Below are 19,049 nucleotides of genomic sequence, written 5' to 3'. Positions count from 1 at the left end.
TCTTGCCTTGGAAAACTATTATCTAATGAGGCCACAAACTGGTGCTCTCTGTCTCCATTGCTGATAGCAGCAGTGGAGTCTTCAGTACAAAGGGAGCTCAAATTTTCATATCAGCTCCGTGCTGTTGAGCCCTGTCTACACTCCCGCTTTGGCACAAATGAATTTGGAGACAGACAACTTATGGTAGTGGAGTTATTTAAAACGGAACAGTTTTTAAGGCTCCAAGAAGAAGAGGTTCTAGGCAAAGGCATCAAAAGAGACAACTGCATTTGTGTGACTGCATCTGACATCAAAACACTCCAGTAATGCGGTCAGAGATACGGGCGTGTTGGTGCAGTTTGCATCGGCTTCCGAAAATTCCCTTGCCCAGATTGAGGGCAGTGAAGTTGCGTGCTGTGAGCATCCTGGCACATCTGTGAGAACAGCTCTGGCGAATGGACCATAGCAGGCACTGCAGCTGCTCTGGACCTCCCCATTTCCTACCTGCAGAGTTAGCTTCTCCAGTTTCATTTCCAGAGATCTGTTCTGCTCTTCCAGCCTGCTGCGTTCAGCTTCCAGCTCCTCAATTTTCAGCCTGGAGAAGAAGGGAAAGATAATAGACACTGTGTCCCTGCACAGTCCCACCGCAAAAAATCAAGTAAAACATGAAATTACAAGAGTATCAGATTATTCCTGTGTTTAGTACCACAAAGCTACACTACTGAGGCAGTTAAAACATGACTAAAATATACAAGTTTGTATGATGCAAATATAATCTGTAAAATTATATTAAAAATATACAACTTGAATATAAAGCAAATCTAACTTAGATACTTCCTGAGCCACAGACTGAGTCTAGACCATCATGCTTAATAACCACCAACAGCTAAAATCTCCATGAGTGCATCAGATCTCTTTTTGATCTGATTTATATTTTTGGCCTTCATAACACGCCTTGGCAGTAAGTTCCACAATTATGTGCTGTATGAAAAATTAGTTCATTTTGTTTTATACTTCACGTGATTATGTCACTGAGTGCCTGTTAGTTCTGCTATGAAAAATTGTGAATAATTGTACCATACTCCCCTCTCCATACCATTTTACAGGCCTTCTCTATTATTTGCTGAAGAATCTCAATTTAGTCTTTCCTCACATCAAGGATTTTCCATATTTCTGTTCACCTTTATTGCCCTCCCTTGTTCTTCCTCAAAGTTTTATATAGACTTCTTGCTATGAGAAAAGCCAGAACTACAAACAGCACTCAGATGTATTCAGTGGTATAATGAGGCTTTCTGGATTGTTCTCAACTTCTTTTCTAATAATTCCTAGTATTCTATTTGTCTTTTTAACTACAGAGCACTTACCTGATATTTTTAGAAAACTGTTCACAATAATGTAAGATCTCTTTCTTGAGTGATAACAGCTCATTTAGAGCCCACTACTGTGGGAGTAAAAGTAAAGGCGTTTTTTCTTATGCGCATGGGTTTTGTAATTATTGACGTACAATTTCATTTCCCAACTAAAGCAGCATCATAAGATTCTTCTGAAACTCTGAACAGCCTGATAAGCTGCATAATTTCATATTATCTCAAATTCTGTCACCTCACTACTCACAAACTCCTCTTTGTGTTGGACAACAAGTTCCCAATAAAATCATTCCAGAACCTAATGACAAACCCTCAGTATTGTGAAAACATTTATTTGATTTTCCATCTTTTAACTTTGTATTACATAAGCAAATTAATGGAAGAAAAATGCATCAAGCTTTACAAAGTAGAAAGACATTATATTATCTCTGGCTCAGGAAATCCTGGAGACAAGGCACTAGAAGCCAGGAGAGCCTTCTGGCAAAGTACCTCAATAGCTTTGCCCTATTCGCGTGGTCATCCACCCCCGGCCATCCCTGCAGACAGTGCACTGGGACAGCCAGCCCTCTGTGATTTTTATATTCTTATTAATCCCACAAAGAACCTTCTTTCTTATTCCATCAGAGTAAAGTTTCTTTGTGACCTCTGGCTCAAAGCTTTTTGAAAGGTCAAATACATTATAACAATCCTATCAGCCTTAGCCAAATGGTTGTGGAACCCTTCAGAGAACTCTATCAAACTTGTTAGGCAGGACATATTATTATAAAACGTTTGATACAACACTTTTGCTTGCATTTAAGTACAAAGTACAAAAACCTTAATGCTGCTTCAAGAACCTCACCTTTCACATGTTAACTTTCTGGGATTAACTGTGCAACTAATGCATATTAACATTGATCTCTGCATTCAATTTTCTCAGGATCCTTTTCCAGAATATTTTTTTAAAATTAATTTTCTTGCTTGATAATACTCCCTTTTAAATGATCTAAATTAAGCTGAAAATCCTTGCACTGTGACAACAAACAATGCACCCATCTGCCAATATCCCAAAATTATGCAAAAGAAATTTCAGGTGCAATGAAGAAGCTGTTTCTCCTATTCACTGGGCAAAAGTTGCAAACTTTTACATAGAAGCTGGTTGATCTACATCATGTTCAGCACAGAAATGTCTCCTTTATAAATATGCAGCTTGAATTGCTTAAATTATTTGTAAGCCCGACCCCTGCTGGTAATTTTCAAATATTATAAAGTATCATCTTTTTTCACTCTTGGAAGCTTCTAAAATGCCGAGGAACGGCTTTCAGCATTGTCTAGGCCATTAAAAAAGATCATCAATAATTTCCAGAAGAGACACAAAGCTAGCGGGGATGGAGAATGCTGAAGAACCAGGAGACTGAAAAGGTCGGAAAAAATGGAAATTCAAAATGGAATTAATGCTTTTAATGGCATGTTTCTAAATGGATTGCAGAACAGGCCAGAAGAACAGCAACATTTTTCTCTGAGGAACAACGGCACAGCAACTACTGAAAGGTCAGAGCTAGACACAGGACTCTCATCAGTACTTCCTCCATACTTGACATGCTGAATTTTAATTTAGAGCAAATTTCTCCCCATCCAGCCTCTCAAATAAGCTGTGATGTTGCTGTTATCTGCCTGCAGAACTTTTCTGCGTGTGGAGGTTTAAGCTCAGGCCTCTTACATGCCCTTTAAAAATCATCATAGCAGTCACCAGAACACACTTCACAGAGATGCGAGACACAAGTGAGCTGTAACAAGGGTAGGTTTAAGTCATTATATTTTGCTGCTATTTCACCTGTAATTTTAAGATTTAATAATTTGTTTGTGCCCTTCATGCCTCACTGAAGAAAGAGCGGTGATTCAAAGCGCTGGACACTCGCTGTCAGGCAGCAGACATACCCCGACCGCGTATTTTGCGGCCGGTAGCACGCACAAGAGCTCCTGCGAGTGTGGCTCATGACCACAGCCTCTCCCCCACGAGCTTGCCCTTGGGCTCATCCCTCGGACGCCTGCTCCTTGCCAAGGCCCCAGCTCTCAGGGTCTCCTCCTTCCAGACACAGCGTGGGGCCTCCCACCGAGGCTTGGGCAGCTCCCCTCCACGCTGCCTCGGCCCAGCTCTCCAGAGACAAAACTTGCCGTTTCCTCTGCGCTGAGGACCAGGAACATTGCTGTAACCTCTTTGTACCAGAAAGATTTTTAGGACTGACTAGAGCTTTCACTACTTATCCCTCTTCTAACCTATTTTTAACACTGTTAAGTGTCCTGGATCTCCAGTGGGAAAGCATTAAGTACCATTAGCAAACAGTTTGTGCTATTCTAGTTTTGCTTTCCAGCCCTGGGGAACTCTTCCCAATGGCAAAGAGAGAGAAGGAAGGGAAATCCTATCTATATATAAACACAGCAAAGTATTTGCAGCTGGTGGTTAAGATACAGCAGTCAAATATTGAAAAATATTTACTTGCTTGGCACTTGAATTTTTTCATTTACATAAATTCAGGTACAGGGCCAACTGTGTACTGCTTTTGGATGCATCAGCATCCACAAAGACAGCCTTAGTCTGCATGCACCTTGTGTTCCCTCTGTCCAGGGACATTCGCACAAGATATGTAATGCTATTTTATCACCAATTTGCATGCCTCAACTTATTACATATGGGAGTTACTTTCAGGTAGGGAAAACAATCCAAGATAAATTCATGTGAAAACCACAAAAAGCAGAGTACAGAAACATCTGGGTACAGCACAAACCATCTATCAACTTAATGTCTGGCCCGGAATGAATGCTGGCGCCCATTTTAAAAGCAGCCTTGCAGCGCGAGGAAGGAAGAAACATCAGTTACTTTCTGAAATACTGACACCATTCTCAAGTTTTGTGACACAGGGAAAAATCATTTGGAATAATTTCTGGAAAATTTACCAACAACTTCTCCATACAGGGGTTTGAAAACATGAATATATTTATACTCTGGCAAAGATCTCTTTGCATTTCTGGAAAACATTTCTTGCATCAGATGCAGACAGCTTAACCCAGAGTCGAAGGCTCCACAGGCACAAGGTAAATTCAAGCCACCTCCACAGCCTTTCACAAGATCAAATTTAGTGCAAGAATACAGATTCATTGGCATTTGCTCAGACTTGTGAATTTTCCCACTTTTAAAAACTGAGCTTTATATTGCCTCCACTGCATGTTTCACTGTCCCAAATTAGAAGAGGGAACAAGAAGAAAAAAACCTACAGCCTCAGGTCTCCTGAAACAACACTTGTTGAACCAGGAGACATCCCACCATGTGCATTCAGTCTATCTAAAAAGTGCTTAGGTGCTGAGCAACGGCTGCTAGAAAGAAAGGCCAGGCTGCCTTTCTTCATTTTAGAAATGAAGAAGGGGGGAATCTCATTTTCAACAGCATCTAGGCAATTCCAGAAGTCTCCCTCAGTCCAGAGCTTTTCGGTGGAGTTAACCAGTGACAACTCCCCACCATCACCCCTTTATCTTTCTTTTATTTGTTTTTAATGTTCTCAGATGTGTTATGTGATTGCCTGTAGAGCAGTGTGGATATTGCCAATGAGGACATGTCTCACAGAGGCCCCATCTGCAAAGAGGACATGGCCATGTGGAAAAGCTATTGCTGAACAGGAAACTATTGAATGGAGCAGAAAATCTATGTGTTGGGAAGATGCTATTAAGGGATCCAGATGGCATTGAGATGGTGTTAGGAGCAGAGCAGACAGAATTCCAGCAAGTGTGACTAATAGGCATTGGCAAGGACATGAATTTCTTTTGAATTACTGTAACTCTACCCAGTCACTAAATCCACAGAAAACATTTAGGATTTACTAGGGTTGCAGTTTGACAGCAGAAAGAAAAAGTTCAGATTTGTTCCAGCTGAAAAGGTCTTTCAGCTGTTGCCCCTTAAGTCTTTAGTGAAGTTCTTTTTAAATATATTACTTTTATTTATAGGTTCTGAAATACTAGTTTCTGCACATTTATCACCTTCCCTCTAGAAGGTGCTAATGCCTAGATGCTCTCTCCTTTCCTATAACCCACAGTGCATGAACTCAACAGTTTGACCTCTTTTCATAAGATCTGCCAAATATAAACAAATATGATTTCAGAGGGAGAAGAAAGAAGTGTGAGAAATGACAGCATTAGCACCAGCTTTTATTGTCTCTTCAGAAACAATGATGATGGGAGAGAGTTTCACATTTAAAGTCATAAAAGGTCTGACGAAAGAGTACTTTGTTCTCAAGAGAAGGAGGAAAAACTGATAAAGTCTTTCAAGTTTCTTGCTGAAAATTTCCTTTTCATACTAAAGAAAAATGAGACAAAAGATATATTTTTAAAAGCTCTCATTCACTCACAGGAGGATTAATATGGATTTTTTTTTTCCTTTATATCTCTCCTGCTTTTGTTTTCAGAAGTTAGCTTCTAACCACAGGGTGTATATGGAAATGCCTAGAGGCTCACAGTCCATTCCTGCTCTGCAGACTTCCCTCGCTGGCTTCTGCTGGTTTTCTGTTATTTTTCACATTCCTTCATGACAGCAGCTAACTGGAGAGGCTGGGCTCAGTCCAGAAGAGCAGACACATCGTACTGTAGGTTAATGGGATTTCAAAGACCACAATAAGCTACAGAAATAGAAATAACTCCCTCATAAGCTGTGGCATTTCTTTCCCCACTTTCCAATTTGAAAGTTTGCATTCTTCCCCCCATTTTCTGCCAGAATTAATTTCTGGCAGCAGTCTGTAGAAGGAAGGAGTAACAGTGGAACTCATGCTAGTTGCTTCGCCTTAGCAGCTACGTAAAATTGAGTAAACCAGTCCTGTTGAAGCCCAAAAGGACAGAGGAGGAGGACGAAGCACAGCAGACCTAATCCCTTCCCATACTAACCTCTGTTATCCTCCAAACCTGTTCTGTTCTTTCATTGCAGCTACCAATTCGCCTCTGCTGTATGGAGAGGACACATCCAGCTGAGCCACAAGGAGTGTTCTGATGTGGACCTGAGCACATTATTCCTGAACCCCAAAAGGCTGGGGGAAGATAGTGATTTATCTTAAACTCTTTTGAGAAAAAGCCTCTTCTATGAAGAAAGAACTTGACCCAGTTTCTTGTCCAATGCACAGAAAATGCCAGAAATCACAAAATAAGGCCCAACCATATCCTTTGACTGCTTGCTAGAAGCTTAAGAAAAAAATCTTCATGGAGTTGATTCTGTAATGCTGAATGGAGTGCTTGAGAGTCTGAGAAGACACCTGAAGCAGTCACAGTAGTGAACAGTGAGGAAAAAGGAGCAGGGACTGGCTTACCAGTTCTCCAGCAAAGATAGCTCCAGCAGAAAAAGAACACTCCACACCAAGTCATTTACTGTTAGAACTGAAGAGTGAAAAGGGTGATTAAAAACAAACAAATCCATGCTTTTTGGAACAGCTTTGTAGCTACATGACTAGCATCAGGGCCTGGGACAAGTATTTAAATCAGCCATAACAACTAAAAGTGGTTCAGTAAAAAGCAACGGAAAAAACAGCCTGGAATTAGATCCTGGGACTGTGGCCCCAGTGCATCCATAGCCTCAGGAGCATGTGGTACTGAAATGGGAAAGAAAAGACAAAATATCACCATAAAACAACTGCAGAAGCTTAGCCTCTTTGCTAAACCAGCTTTCAATGTACGGCTCATCACTGGAGAGTAGCTCTGCACCACCAACAGCTTTACTGGGAATAGGCCTGTGTTTCTGTCATGCTTTGTGTGAAAGGTTGGACACAAGTTCATGAAAGAAGGAGAGAGATGAGATTAGTAGTCAGAGAAATTCTTTAAAAACAAAGCAAGAAAATCATTATCTAGGGGAGTTTAGGGCTACCTTTGAGCAAAACCAAACACCACAAGCAGGTACTTGCGAGCTCCACTTGTCCCTGCCCAGGAAATAGATTTTAATTCAGGGTAAAACCAGACATCTCTATCCCCACTGCCAAGAGCCTACTGCAATATGAAGTGCTCCTGAACTATGTGGCAATCCAGCTGTTTCCCCCTACACATGCTATCCCTGAAGCTGCTCAGTTAATAGATGGCAAATGCTGTTCAGTGAAGATAAACACCGAATAATGAGTCTTGGAGATGAAAATAAAGAGACTGAGCGTCTCCTACATGAAAGGGTGCTGCAGGCCCTACCAACCCAGGGAGGGAGAGACCAAGGAGGTACTGTAGAAATACTCTGAAAACCTTCAGCTCCCAGAAGACAGCAAACAGGATGCTGGCTTTACTGATATAGAGGCATATTATTAATCAGGAGTGACAGGTTTAGTGTTGCTGAGGAGGTGCTGAATACTTCTGCAGCAGTGTAAACATCAGGTTTCAGAGGGTCTACTGTGCCTCAGCGAAGGAAAAACCTGAAGGAGCTCAGGTCAAACAAATACCCACAATACGCAAAAGCAGATAGAGACAGGTTTATCCCCCTGAAAAAGGGGAGCCATAGCATACTATCCTTTACCAGAACTTAAACATACGATAGAATAAAAAAAGGGAGAGGTATGCCTCTGAAAAAGGGAAGCCATAGCATACTATCCTTTACCAGAACTCAAACGTACAACAGAATAAAAAAGGGAGATGTATGTCTTGGGTCTCCAGAACTATTATACCACCTTGAGGGAACTACATGAGTGAGTCCCTAAGATTAGGTGTACAGCCCTAAACCGTATTGGAATAACTTAGCTGAACATGTGTTATTTTCAAACACCTCCCCTCTGCTATGGAACTGGGCTTTCAAAGCCATAAAACAAGCTCCAGAGGCAAAGCATAAGAGCAAAGTCATAACGTAGAGGCCAGTAATTTCTGCTTTCTGCAAGATTCTGCTTGCTGCAAAATCTTACTTTCAGTCCTATGAGGCAGTAACACTTTATAGTGATGGAGCTGAAAATATAAAAGAATTAAAAAGTGAAACTCCAGACAAAGTCTTACATCAGCTGAGAATAAAAAACTCAGCCTGTCAAGATCTGATTTGCTCAGCTTAAATAAAAGGAACTTTATTAAACATTCAGAAACAGATGAACTTTTCTGTGCTCAGTATTTATTGTGTCACTTGCTTTGGAATGGAAGCTGTAAATGCTTTAATAAATACATGGAAATGTTGTCTAGCCTCACTGTAGCTTTTGTAAATGCTCATGTATCCTCCGCTGAAACGCTGTTTTGTAACTTCTCTTTCACTGAATCACAACAGGTACCCCTCTGCCATCTGCAGCAATGCACAAGGGGAAACATCCCTCTTTTATCTCCAGGGCTACACGCACATCAGTATTACAAAAGCTGGATTCTAAACCTCTTCACACACATGCCAACAGGTCTTGTATTTACAGTCGAGATTTGGTCAAAATGAGAAACAAACAGCAATGTTGTTTCCACAGGAAAGAAAGCCAGCGGGGGGAATAGTGACGCAGGAGACAGTCTTATGAATTAACTGAGAGCAAGAGACCCCAAACATTAAAAGAAGAGAGTCTGCAGCATCCCAAAAGATAGAAAAGCTTATAAAGTATCTAAATGTAGGAAAGATCAGGGGCTGAGGCTTTCTGTTAATGCTTCATGGATTTCTCATGTCTATAAAATCTGGCGGGAAATTAAAGTGTGCTTGGGAAAACAACATCCTACTTCTGAAATAAAGGAAAATACGTTCTGATTGGTGCTACCACGCTGCTCCCTGAATGGCAGGCAGCCTATGTACATAGACAGTCTATACACACACATGTTTTCATGCATTGTAGCATGGTGAGGTCCTGTAACTGGTGCTCTACCACGAGATGGCAATAACCAGAGCAGCCCAGCGAAACCCTGGGCATTTCCATTCTCATTAGTTCCACTGAAAATAGCAGAATCTTCTCAGCCCTCCCCTTGCTTTGCCTACCTGAGCGTGTCAACCTCCTCCTTGGTGATGACTGTACTTTGCTCAGCTGTGCACTCTTGAGACTTCAGGACCTTCATCTCCACCTCCAGCTGCAGAAGAGAAAAGGAATTAGTTCTTCCAGTACTAGTAAGGGACACACACAAACAGCAAAGGGAGGAGGGGGAAATCATGATGTTCTGCACAGATCAGACCCTTCTCAGAATACAGATGCGAAGCACAACTCTTCATGTGTTGAATGTCAAAAACTTGGTTAACCCTGCCTCCCTCTGCAATCCCTTTTGCCTTCCCCAACATTTTCTCCAAGGTAGGTGAGGCACAGAAAGTTGATTGTTTATAAGAAAAGCTTCTGCTTTTCTTCCAGATATTTCCCCAATCCATCCTCCATGGATAATGGGATGCAGGGAATTATCTGTGTGGTATTAGGAGCTTGCTGGTACCCGAGATTCAGTATTGACAGTTCAACCTCATTTATCTTCAATTCCTCCCCAGAAGAAATGAACATGCTGCCTTGTCCAGGACAACTCTGAGACACATACACTGAATCCAAAAGCCTGGGGAATATTTCCAGCACATTCCAATATACACTTCTAGCTCAAGCTGCCCAGGTAGCTCTGGTGGAACAAACAAACAATCATGAATACTTTCTGCCTCTGGCCTTGTTTGGGAAGGAACTCACAAGAAAGTACTTCAAAACTCTACAGACATGAAAACTTCTTACCCAGACTCTACCATTCCCAGGCTCCCTGACTTATGGGAATCTGTATCCCTACTTCAGCGATCAAGAAAATGCATAGATTGATAAACTATGTATGTTAATTGCTTCTAAACCTCTCAGAAAATTATTTATTATGAAGTGTAAGCAGAGGCAAACTACCTAGAGGATACTCAAACTTCTGTTCCAGCACCTTATCCCAGCTTAGACCTGCTTCACTCATCTTTGAGATTCTGGATTTCCTTTTGTCATCTGTCTTTCAGCACCTGACAACTAATTTCCCTAATAAATCTATTGACAGAAAGTACATTTTTCACTCAGGAGGAAAACAATAAGCAATCCAGCACTATTACAGATGCAAAACTTATGACCACAGAGAGCACAGTGCTCACCATCAGGGAAATAATCCATTAATACACCATTCCCTTCAACAGCACCGATTAGACTTGTAGAACAAAATCACATTGCAATAGCAAGCTTCTTGCAAAGACAGCAAGCTGGCAGAAACTCCCCCAATTTTACAAGGAAGAGGAGCATATTGACACGTGCAGTCATACTGCTCAGCCAGAACTGAAATTTTGACATACTGCCTCTTTGCCCTTCCATGCTTGCCAGCAAAGACAGACAGAGCATGGCAGCACTGTTAGCAGGAAAGGGCAGAGAAGGGATGGTTGGATTATTCCCCCTCCTCTTTCTGATACCACAGGGACGGAGCAGAAGAAAGAGAGTAGAAAAGAAGTTTTAGCCAAATTTTCCCCTGGCACCCTGAAGCCCTGTCCCCCAGCCTGTCAAAAGGCATCCAGGAAGAAAAAATAAGCAAAAACCCACCTGCATCATCAGGCTGTACAAATGTTAATGTATATTAGCTGCCTGATAAGATTATCACAGCCAGAAATGCTTCCCTCAATTTTCTGATTACTGAGCTTATCTCTCCCAGCTCAGCCCATCACAGATGGCTGGGGATAAAGCAAGCGCACCAGATAATTCCAGGAATGTGAATAAAAGGTACTGGGACAAGGAGCAGCCTTCAATTCCAACCTACTTCTACCAGGAAAACACTCATTATATCTCCCATTTCCCGCGTCTGCTGAAGCATGGATGTGTTTGCTATTAAGAGTTTTGTGCTGCTTTCTGGACTGCATGTGGACAGCATTTGAAGATGGAAGGGCTGGTAAATATGTTATTTATCATAGGCTAAGCGGGCTAAGCCTTGAGTCCAACTGCCACCTGCTCACTGACATGAGCAGATAAATCACAGCTGCCTTCTCGGGGGAGAAGGGGGGACGAAGGGGGTGGGTGAATAATCTGCTGTTGTGATCTGGGGTCTCTTGTGTTGTCTGCATAGAGAGGAAAAAAAATGGAGTGTGTAATGGGAAAAGGAGACAGGAGAGTGAATGCACACATGCTCAAGTGAATGCTGCTGTGGAAAGCATCAGCGCAGGTCTCGCCTGATATACAGTGGTGACAAATTAGTGCCAGGTACACTCGATGAGATTCTGCTGGGTTTCTAAGAATAAGCTGTTGAAGGAGAACAAGGAGGGAAGGGCACAAGGACCGTAAGGGCATTTTATGTCATTTCTGTGTCCTCTCAATTTTCAAGCACCAAAACTACCTGGACTGCAAATCTGATGTGCCTGAGGTGAGAAGGGAGAGAAGGGCACAGTGATATCTTTACAGATGAAACTGGCTTGGGCAGTTAAATGTTGACACAAACCTGCTTCCCAGAACTAGGATTAAAACTACTGGAAAGTTTCAAGTTCAGGCCAAGGCACAACTTTGTGCAGCAGCAAATTATTGTCATTAAAACCTCAGTACTTGTTTATTAATAAAAAGAAAGTAAAACAATTAAGATATTAAATATTTCATTCAAAATATGCTGCTTGTTTCCTTTCGTTGTTAGGGTTTCAGTGAGGAATACAAACCTGGCTGCCAGTCTCACAGATGATATTAAAAATGTTATTTATGGCTTTTCCACAGCAAAAAGAAAGTTAGTTGAGGTAAGATGGAGTGGCTTATTGTTGGGATCCAACCCTGCTTTTCCAAAGGCAGCACAGTGCAGGCAAATAGGTCTCCATGAAACAAGGATGAAGAGAACAGCAAAAGAGTGCGAAAAATAAGGACTCCATTGATAAAACCTTTCTCTTACTTGTAGCTTTGTCTGCTGGACAATCCAAACAGAACATGATCTTGCCAGCCTCCAGACAGACCTGGCAACTCATACCAGCTGCCACTGCCCGCTCCTCCAGCTGGACCCTCACTGCAGCTCTGCGCATGATGCAGTCAAGACAGAAAGCAGAGAAAAGAGAAAGAAGCAGCAGAACTGAACGAGGAAAATAAGCAACAGGAAGGCAGTAATAGGAGAAATACAAACTCATATTCTACATAATTTTCAGCACTATGTGCAAGCCTAAGAGGTGAGGAGGTTACTGAGAACGTTGCCTTTGACCCAGCCTCTCAGGATAGCTCCAGGGACCGGGTGATAAGTGTGAAATGACTCACTGCAGTGGCAGTTTGCCCCTTCCTGTCCACTTGTCCTCTCAGTACCAGTGGCATAGAATGGCCTCCAGAAGGGATAAGGAGAGGAACAGCCAATCTTCTCTTGCTGTTTTCTCTGCCTAACTCCCATAACATCCCTTCGCCTCAATCAATTTCTGGTCCTTGTCTCTCCTGTCCACCAGATAACACTTTCAGCAGGCATTTTCTGCTTTTTGGACTAACTCAATATTCCTGACTAAACTTTTCCAATTTTTACCAATAATTTTATATAACTAGCTGAGTTAAACTTTTATTACTTTGAATACATTAAACTAGTAGAAGCCATTACCCAGCAATGAGGGGAAAAGGGCTGCTCAAATTACAGCTCATTGCTGTATTCCCCCATTCAGTACCAAATGACCTAGGTCAGGCTTGGATCCTTTAGCTCTCTTTTATGTTGATCTGTCTCTTTTAACTAGCATCCAGAGCAGAGACAGAACATTGTCCTGAAATATAGCACTGCATCTCTTACCCTGAAAACTGCACAAGAGGAACCTAAGTACCTACAACTTCTGCAGGAGCTTCAGGGTTAATATCACCCAGGATCAGACCCCCAGCAATACATCCACTGTACAGAACACATTAGCAACTTGGAAAAAAACCCAAACTATTATTTTTTTTAAAGTTATCCAAGGTTTTTATGACACTAGAAAAGGCAGAATAATGAGTAATGTCAGAGTCCATGACTTGTGAATAAAAACACATAAACAGGTACTCAACATTTTCACTATGTGATGTTCTCTTCTCAGAATATACCGGAGCCTCTTGCTCTCAACCTAAAATGATCCCATTTATCCTGAACCTTTTCTACTCTCTTTCACTTCATAAGCATGAATTTCAGTCCAGCTTTATTGCTCTCAATAGAAAGTGATCAGGGCACATTTGGTATATTGAGTAATTTTAGAATGTCCACTTCCATAAATATGCAAATACCCCAAAAGATTAAATAAAAATACTTCTTCCAAAATAAGTACTGTAATCATTATTTACAAACTGAGAAAGAGAGGAAGCAAGAACATGGATGGATTTTTGTCTAGTGTTTAATTAAATGAAATACTGTTCTTCTTTCAGCCTTACTTTTAAACCTGCCTGGACAGGATTTCAAGATGGTGGTTCTCCTCCAAGTGTTAATGACATAGCAAACACCCACAGCAGTGTAAGAAATATGTTCCTTGCTGGTTCTCCCTTCTGTAGGAATTATTTAAAGCCGTATGAGATGACAGGAGAAACATAAAATTATAAGTTCCTCTCCTGACACCTAGAAGAAACAAAGCTTTACTTCAGAGACCTGATTTTCTTGGTATATTTCTGGCATTTGTCATTTCTGACCCGTATTTGTCCCCTCCAAAACAAGTACTCTGAGCCTCCGCAATGCCACGGACCTGCTGTTCCTCCCACTTGATTTCAGCGGGCTTCAGCGTTGATGAAGACAAGCCTTTCCAAAGCATCCTACTGACCACCACTGTCCACACCCATCTTCAAAATTAGACTTATCACAGGACTTAAACTTCTAAATCAAATCAGTCCCCCGTGAAAACCACATTTATGAACTTCTGAAAATTTTAACACTGCTCAGAATAATGACCAGATCTCTGTTCAGGTGCCTCATTTTAGGAAGTAAAGGACTCAAACTCTAAAGTATTTCAACTCACTGCTAAAGTTAGGATTTGCATGTTGAAAAAAAGGGGCTGGTTTATTCGCCCACATCATGTACACGTATTTCACAGAACACATGCTGGAGACATACAGTTATTATTTGAATAATGAGTGCATTTTAGTGAGGGGCTGATACAGCAATCTTATCCTGATGAAGTGTGTCTGCACGTCATTCAGCATTCTTGGAACTGTAAAAAGCAGGAAATGCTGAATCCATTATAAATGTCTAAAGGTTTATTTAACAATGGGCTGATGCAACATCCTTTGAAAGGCCTTCCTCAGCAAAAGAGCTGATTTTAAAAGGCAGAGATAAATAGGAACTGAATTGCACAGAGCCAGCATGGAAAGGTGAATTGAGAGGTTGTGTTTGACTATAAGTCTCAACACAATTCAAGAAGCTATTTAAATACATAAATATTTAAATGTATGAAAACCAAGCAGACTTGGAAAGGAAGACTGTACACTAAAATAGACAAGAACAGAGAAATGGGACCCTGAGTATGACCCATATGCTGAGGTTTGAAAACAGGCAAACTACTGTTCCCCAGGAGCTTGATATACCAGTTATTCTAGTGATGCTATTTGTGCTTCTCTCCAAAGGACGTAGCAGTGACTAAGGATCTTATTTGCCTCTTCTCCCACACAGCAGCATGCCAAGCCTGGTGACCTCCTGTTGTCAACAAGCTTATAAATTTGGTGTCAGGACAGAAATTAAACACACATGAACACCAGTGAGTTTAATTTGGGTGTCCAGCAATACTACAAGGTAGTAAGAGACCATGCTGAGCACTTCCATACATCATTCTGCTCAGCAAAAGAAGTATCATCTCTTCTGTATGCCCAGCCCACTGACATTCTGAAGGGCTGTTCCCCTAGAACATCTGCAGAGAAGCACACATGGGGAGAACTAAGCCTCATCAGATTTCTTAGCGAACTTCACTCTTCAAAGAAATAGGACAATACTTGCAAAACAAAATATTACTTGCCATTTAGAAACAGGTTATGCAGCCCAGGATTAGTTGGTACATTTTCTTGGGAAAATTAATCCTTGATGTTATGTGAACCAAAAGCAATAAAGCCAAAGAATGTCAGATATTCAAAAGTGGTTTAGAACTACCTATTTTCCACTGGGTTGAAGCAAAAAAAATATGTATTTTTTTCTTTAAAACAAAGGCCAGTTGGATCAGAGTTGCCAGTCTCTATGGGTTACTCAATCTGTAACAAACTGGGTGTGCTTTTATCACTGAGAAGACAGGGCTAGAAGCAACCTTCCAGCAAACAGTTTCCTAGAAACATATGCATGTATATATATTATTGTAGATACACACAAACTGGGAAATGGACATATGCTGACTTCTGCTTCTCTCCAGTATAGTCTGGATTGTGGCTTTTCTCCTCCTGTTGCAGTAAAAAGAGAGCAATTTTTCAAGTTTATACCGAATGTCATTCTATTTCATTTCCAAATATAATCTCCCAGAGAGAAGGTTCGCTTGCCCTATTTCCAATCTCTGAAGTTAATACACAAATTTATATTCCTTTCTCCCACTCGCTCTCCTAAATTAAGAGGCGTAATTACTAGGAACGCTTGCTACAAACGAATAAAGTGCCAAGGGAGAAGGAGCTGTCACCGCTGGACGTCTGCAGCAGCCACCCTCCTCTCTCTCCTATCCCTGGAGGATCCTGCTTATGAGGCAGTTTCTATCTTTCCTATTAGCAGGGGTAGCTCACACACAGGAGCAGATGCCAACCCCTCACTTTCCAGGCAGGACAATCATAAGAAACAAAATTACAAAATTAACTTCAGCCTGTCAAGAAGCCACTGGTGCTTGCAAGGATGATTCCTCCCAGATTCACCATTTGCCTCTCCCCAGTTCTGCTGACCTCTCAGGCAATGTCAGGTTTCCTTAATGACAGTGGAGAAACAGATCTGCAATCTAAAAATTCAGCCCCAGTCTCATCCCTCTCCCCCCTCCCCATCTCCAGCGCCCTCTCAAAAGGAAGATTGATTATAATAATCAGACTTAGCTCTGACACAGCATTTGCATTTTCAAAGCACAGCACAGTCATTAACAAATTCATCTACCCCAAGGGAGCCCTAATGAGCTTTCCCCTCTCTCCCCTCCAATTCCCAATCTGCAGGCAGCCCACAACTTCTCTTCAAACACCTCCCCTCTACATCGTGCTGCACAAGCCCAACTTGGTGAAACTCCAGACAAGCTGAATGAGCCAAATTCAGCCCCACTACAAAGGAATACTGTGTTCAGTTGTGGTCCCCACTACACAAAAAAGGTGTGGACAGGCTGGAGAGGGTCTAGAGAAGGGCCACAAAGATGACTGAAGGACTGGGAAGCCTGCCATGCAAGGAAAGGCTGAGAGAACTGCGTTTGTTCAGCCTTGCGAAGAGCAGGCTTAGGGAAGACCTTATCACCATGAAGAAGATGGAGAATCCCTTTTTACAGAGTCATATGGAAAAGACAAGGGGTAATGGGTACAAATCACTTCTGGGGAGATTCCAATGGGACACGAGGAAAATTTTACACAGTGAGAACAATCAGCCACTGAAATAATCTCTGCAGGGAAGTGGTGGATTCCCCAGCATCAGACACTTCAGTTGGACAGGGTGCTGGGCCACCTTGTCTAGACCATGCTTTTGCCAAGAAAGGTGGACCAGATGATGCTTGAGGAGCCTTCCAACCTGGCATTCTATGATTCTGTGAAAGGAACACAGGTCTGCTGCATGCCCAGCTGCAAGCATGTAAGGAAGGAAGCATCATCACATCACACCCTCCAAATCTCCAGTCTTCTCCTGCACAGCCCATCCAACAAGCTCTTTCCCAAACACCTACAACACACCTTTGCCACAGGACTCTGCCTCCTGCCCCTGCTAAAGTCTCTTCTCACACCCCAACGCTGTCAGATGCTGACCCTGCCCGTTCACCCACCTCCCTTTGCTCATCTCCATGCCCTGCCCCAGCAGAACCACAGAGCCCTGCCACCACAGGTGCTCCACGCAACAGCAGATTATCACTGATGAACAATAATGTCTAACTGGAAGTGCTTAACCCATATTCAGACGGACCATTTCAAATACTCCTGTCTGGAATACTTAAGAGAAAATAATCAGGAAAATATTTATTTTCTCTCTTGTTTTTTTAATCTACAGCAAACAGGGCTGTTACTTGAACAGGGGATCATGTGACACTATCAATACTGTTACCCTGCAGCAGTGCACTAAGGACCAAGACTCTACATTTCAGCTGGGGATGCAGAAGGGTGTGCAAGACCCTGCAGCTTTGAACAGCCTGAATGCTCCAGCTGACCCATTCACTGTAACACCTGGGGCCCTTTTTACCCACAAGTGGTATATACAGAACCATACACCGGCTCTGGAAGGAGCCCGTCCTTCTGTTTGAAGGACAGATGTTCTGCTGATGCTACAGCACATCTGAAGGCAACTGCCCGGTCACCAGCACAGACCCCATGTCAACAGCAAGTCAGTCATCACGTGGGTACCAACTTAGGATGGTTTAGTTTTGTCTTCTTGAGCTTAGATCCCCACTTGATGCTGTATTTATTTCTTTCTGGTACTCTGGAATGGGTGCAAGATGTGACTGGACATTTCAGCAGGATGGAAGCTGGCTCAGAGCTCAAGATGAACAACACTGGAAAGTTCACAGGGAAGAAAACCAACCATCCTGTGCAAGAGACCCACCAAGCAAGGGAACTGGAGATGTTAATTTAAACTCATGAGTTTATTAAACTGTAATTACTTATTCCAACTCACTCCCAGAGGAAGGAGCAGACAAGGATTCTCTTCCTCTCAGCCCGCTGCAGCCCTGCCCTGTCCACACTCCCAGGTGCTGCTATGAGACCTTGCCACCAGTGCATGTCAGCAAAAATCCCTGACAGCTCCGCATCCAAAAACCCTCTCTTTGCTGTAACAGCTCATTCTGAAGAAGGATCACCTAATTTCCATGTTCATTCAGCTCAGACCCTCTCTGCTGTTATCTGCCTCACTCCACCACTTTTACCAGCATGTAGATGACTGTTTCCTTTAATTACTACCGAAAGCTCCTCCCACCAGGGAGAGAAAAACAGCTGGTGTCCCCAAGAAGGAAACTCTGGAGTAATTATCCTTAAATGGCTGACACTTCCTACCCATTGCTCCTGGTTAGAACAGCAAAACACAGAATAACAGTGTTTAGGGAACCTGTCAAGGTGTTGGACTGAATGTACCACAACCCCGTCCAGTGTGGCCACGGCACTGGCACAATGGAGTTGTCTGCTCTCAGGTAGAGCATCGCACAGGTCACTTCTTCCACTCAGGAGTTGGCACTTTTGCTAGAAGCAAGCCTTCTAGCAGCTGTAATTCACAGGCAAGGCAACAAATAAATCTGCAGAGGTGTCATACCTCCTCCGTACAAAGTCTGAATACAGTTTGTTTCCTGAAAATATACCCTCGAGGAGTTTCTGGAGCATTCAGTCAACAATTCTCATTAAATCGTAGTTTGTAATCCCACCCCTCGCCCCCTCCATCAGTTTTCTTGTTGAAAAATCATCACATAATAAATAGTCAGAGCAGAATCTATGCATTTTACCAACCACCTAGGAAGATCAAAGAAGAAAGGAAAGAGGAATCTAACATCCGTTTTTGTTGCTTCATCTCCTAACAGAAAAATACAGTGGAATCAATCTCTACTTAATACTGTACGAGAGCAAAGGAGCCTTCACTGAGTGCTAGACTTGAAAATTGAACTTAATCCTCTTGCTCCAACTCACATGGAACAACCTACAGCCTGTACTCCAACATGCTTTTAAGAACAGCACTCTCGCTCGCACTGCATCTCCAGCCCAATTTTGCATTTCGCCACAGCTGGGAGAACTGTCTTCTGGCACG

General features: G+C 42.3%; 1 protein-coding gene across 3 annotated transcripts in view; it reads right to left on the bottom strand.

Annotated features, from left to right (window-relative positions):
* Positions 1-19,049, bottom strand: part of MAD1L1 (mitotic arrest deficient 1 like 1) — a 379,497-nt gene that overhangs the window by 161,293 nt on the left and 199,155 nt on the right. For all 3 annotated transcript variants that reach the window (XM_074886096.1, XM_074886098.1, XM_074886097.1), the window contains exons 14-15: positions 9,250-9,338; positions 484-574 (exon numbers count right to left, since the gene is read on the bottom strand). In XM_074886096.1, coding sequence (XP_074742197.1) covers positions 484-574; positions 9,250-9,338 — 180 coding nt within the window. The remainder of the gene's footprint in view (positions 1-483; positions 575-9,249; positions 9,339-19,049) is intronic.

This window comes from Strix uralensis, chromosome 16 (genome assembly GCF_047716275.1).
Source record: "Strix uralensis isolate ZFMK-TIS-50842 chromosome 16, bStrUra1, whole genome shotgun sequence".
Classification (NCBI taxonomy): Eukaryota; Metazoa; Chordata; class Aves; order Strigiformes; family Strigidae; genus Strix; species Strix uralensis.
The sequence above is the reverse complement of the archived record's forward strand: the minus strand, read 5'-3'. Positions and strand labels throughout refer to the sequence as shown.